We start from the raw sequence: 1571 nt of genomic DNA, 5'->3' as shown, positions 1-1571 counted from the left end.
CTGCAGGAGGTGGAGGTGGAGCTGGTGGGCAACTGGGGACTGCAGGAGGTGGAGGGGGAACCTTGAGAGCTCCAGCGCTCGTTGCTTTGATGCCAGGAGGGAGGAGGGAGCCATTGGCCATGGGCCCTGTGTCCAGGATGTCAAAGTCTTCTTCTTCGCCCAAATCAGTGAAGTCCAGGTCCTTGATCCTCAGCTGCATGGGGCTGGCCTCCAGGCGCTCCCATGACAGCTCCACGTCCTTCTTGATGGGCATCATCCCAGTGTTCTCCAGCTTCTGCGTGTGGGTCTCGGCATCTATGCTGGACATGGCACGCACCAGCTTGGCGTGGGCACTGGCCACTGGCCCATCTGGAGACCTGCCACGGAGCCATGTGCCCTCCTGCTCCTGGCTGCCACCTCTCTCGGAGTCCATCTCCACCTCACCCTGGACCAGGGAGGGTGATGGGACCTCAGGGAAGACCTTCTCCCTCCCTGGCTCTGAGGAGCCCTTGGCGTAGAGCATGTCCAGCATAAACTTGGTGTCCGAGGAGATGGTGCTGCAGGAGTCGGTGGTGTCCGGCCGAGCCAAGCAAGGCCCTGCAGGGAGAGATGGGGAGGCTGGGACAGAGCTGGGGTCCCGCTCCCTGGTGGGGTGGGCTTGGATGCCCACGTTCAGAGCAGGACAGGGAGGTACCGCCCAGCTGCTCTGTGGCTCTGGGTATCACAGGAGTGGGCTGGGGGCAGAGAGGCCATGAACACCCACCCCAGGGACCCCAGCGAGCCCAGAGTCAGGAACACACACCCTGGCAGCACCTACTTATGCTGGGTGCCTCCATCCCAGGCTCTAGGGTGCCGCTGTCCCTGTCCCATGCAAGAGTGGTGGGACGCTCCAGTGCAGCATCACCGAGGACATCGAGCTGGGCCTTGGCCATGGAAGAGATTTTCTCCTTCTGGGCTGCAGCCAGGTTCTCCAAGAAGCGAGCTCTGCGAGACAGGGGTGGATGTTGGCCAGGAGCAAGGCAGGGATGGGGACGATGGGCAAAGCACACCATGCCACACAGCACAGAAACCCCCGGCACTGGCCACACCACATCAGGGACCCAGGGGACGCAGCCTCCTCCAAGCCCTGCAGAGAGACAGGTGATGCCACCATGGCCCGGGGACAGGGATGCTGCAGCCCCACGGGAGCTGAAGCCTCGTGCCGTCAGGGTGCCACCGTCACCTGCTGGTCCCAACGGACCTGGTGCTCACTGCAACCCTCGTCCAAAAGCTGCAGAAGCCAGGAGGGCACCCGGGCAGAGACTCGTGAGGACCCTCCTGCTCCTCAAGCCCTGTGTGACCAGAGACCAGATGCCTCCAGCCAGGCTCCAGCCCGAGGAAGCGCATGCCTGGAGACACACGCATGCCTCTACTTACTCAAACTTCCTCAAAATAGGCTTGTCCCCACGCAAGGAGGGGGCATCCTCCCGCCTGAGGGAAAACAGGGGTTAGCCCCCACTGCTAGCAGCCCCCCGGGGCTCGTGCCTCCTGCACGCACCCGCCTGGCAGCCCTCCATTGTGGGACCGTCATCCCACCGTCACCTTGCGGTTCA

At 63.3% G+C, this 1571-nt stretch overlaps 1 protein-coding gene across 1 annotated transcript in view; it reads right to left on the bottom strand.

The window, feature by feature from the left end:
• AHDC1 (AT hook, DNA binding motif, containing 1) overlaps positions 1-1571 on the bottom strand; it is a gene marked incomplete at its 3' end in the record, with an annotated part of 8160 nt that overhangs the window by 3436 nt on the left and 3153 nt on the right. The window contains 2 exon segments of the mRNA XM_010134257.1: positions 1-576; positions 797-997. Of these exon segments, the coding sequence (XP_010132559.1) occupies positions 1-576; positions 797-997 (777 nt within the window).

Source organism: Buceros rhinoceros, unplaced genomic scaffold (assembly GCF_000710305.1).
Source record: "Buceros rhinoceros silvestris isolate BGI_N320 unplaced genomic scaffold, ASM71030v1 scaffold22264, whole genome shotgun sequence".
NCBI classification, from domain to species: domain Eukaryota; kingdom Metazoa; phylum Chordata; class Aves; order Bucerotiformes; family Bucerotidae; genus Buceros; species Buceros rhinoceros.
This window is presented reverse-complemented; position numbering and strand designations above follow the sequence as displayed.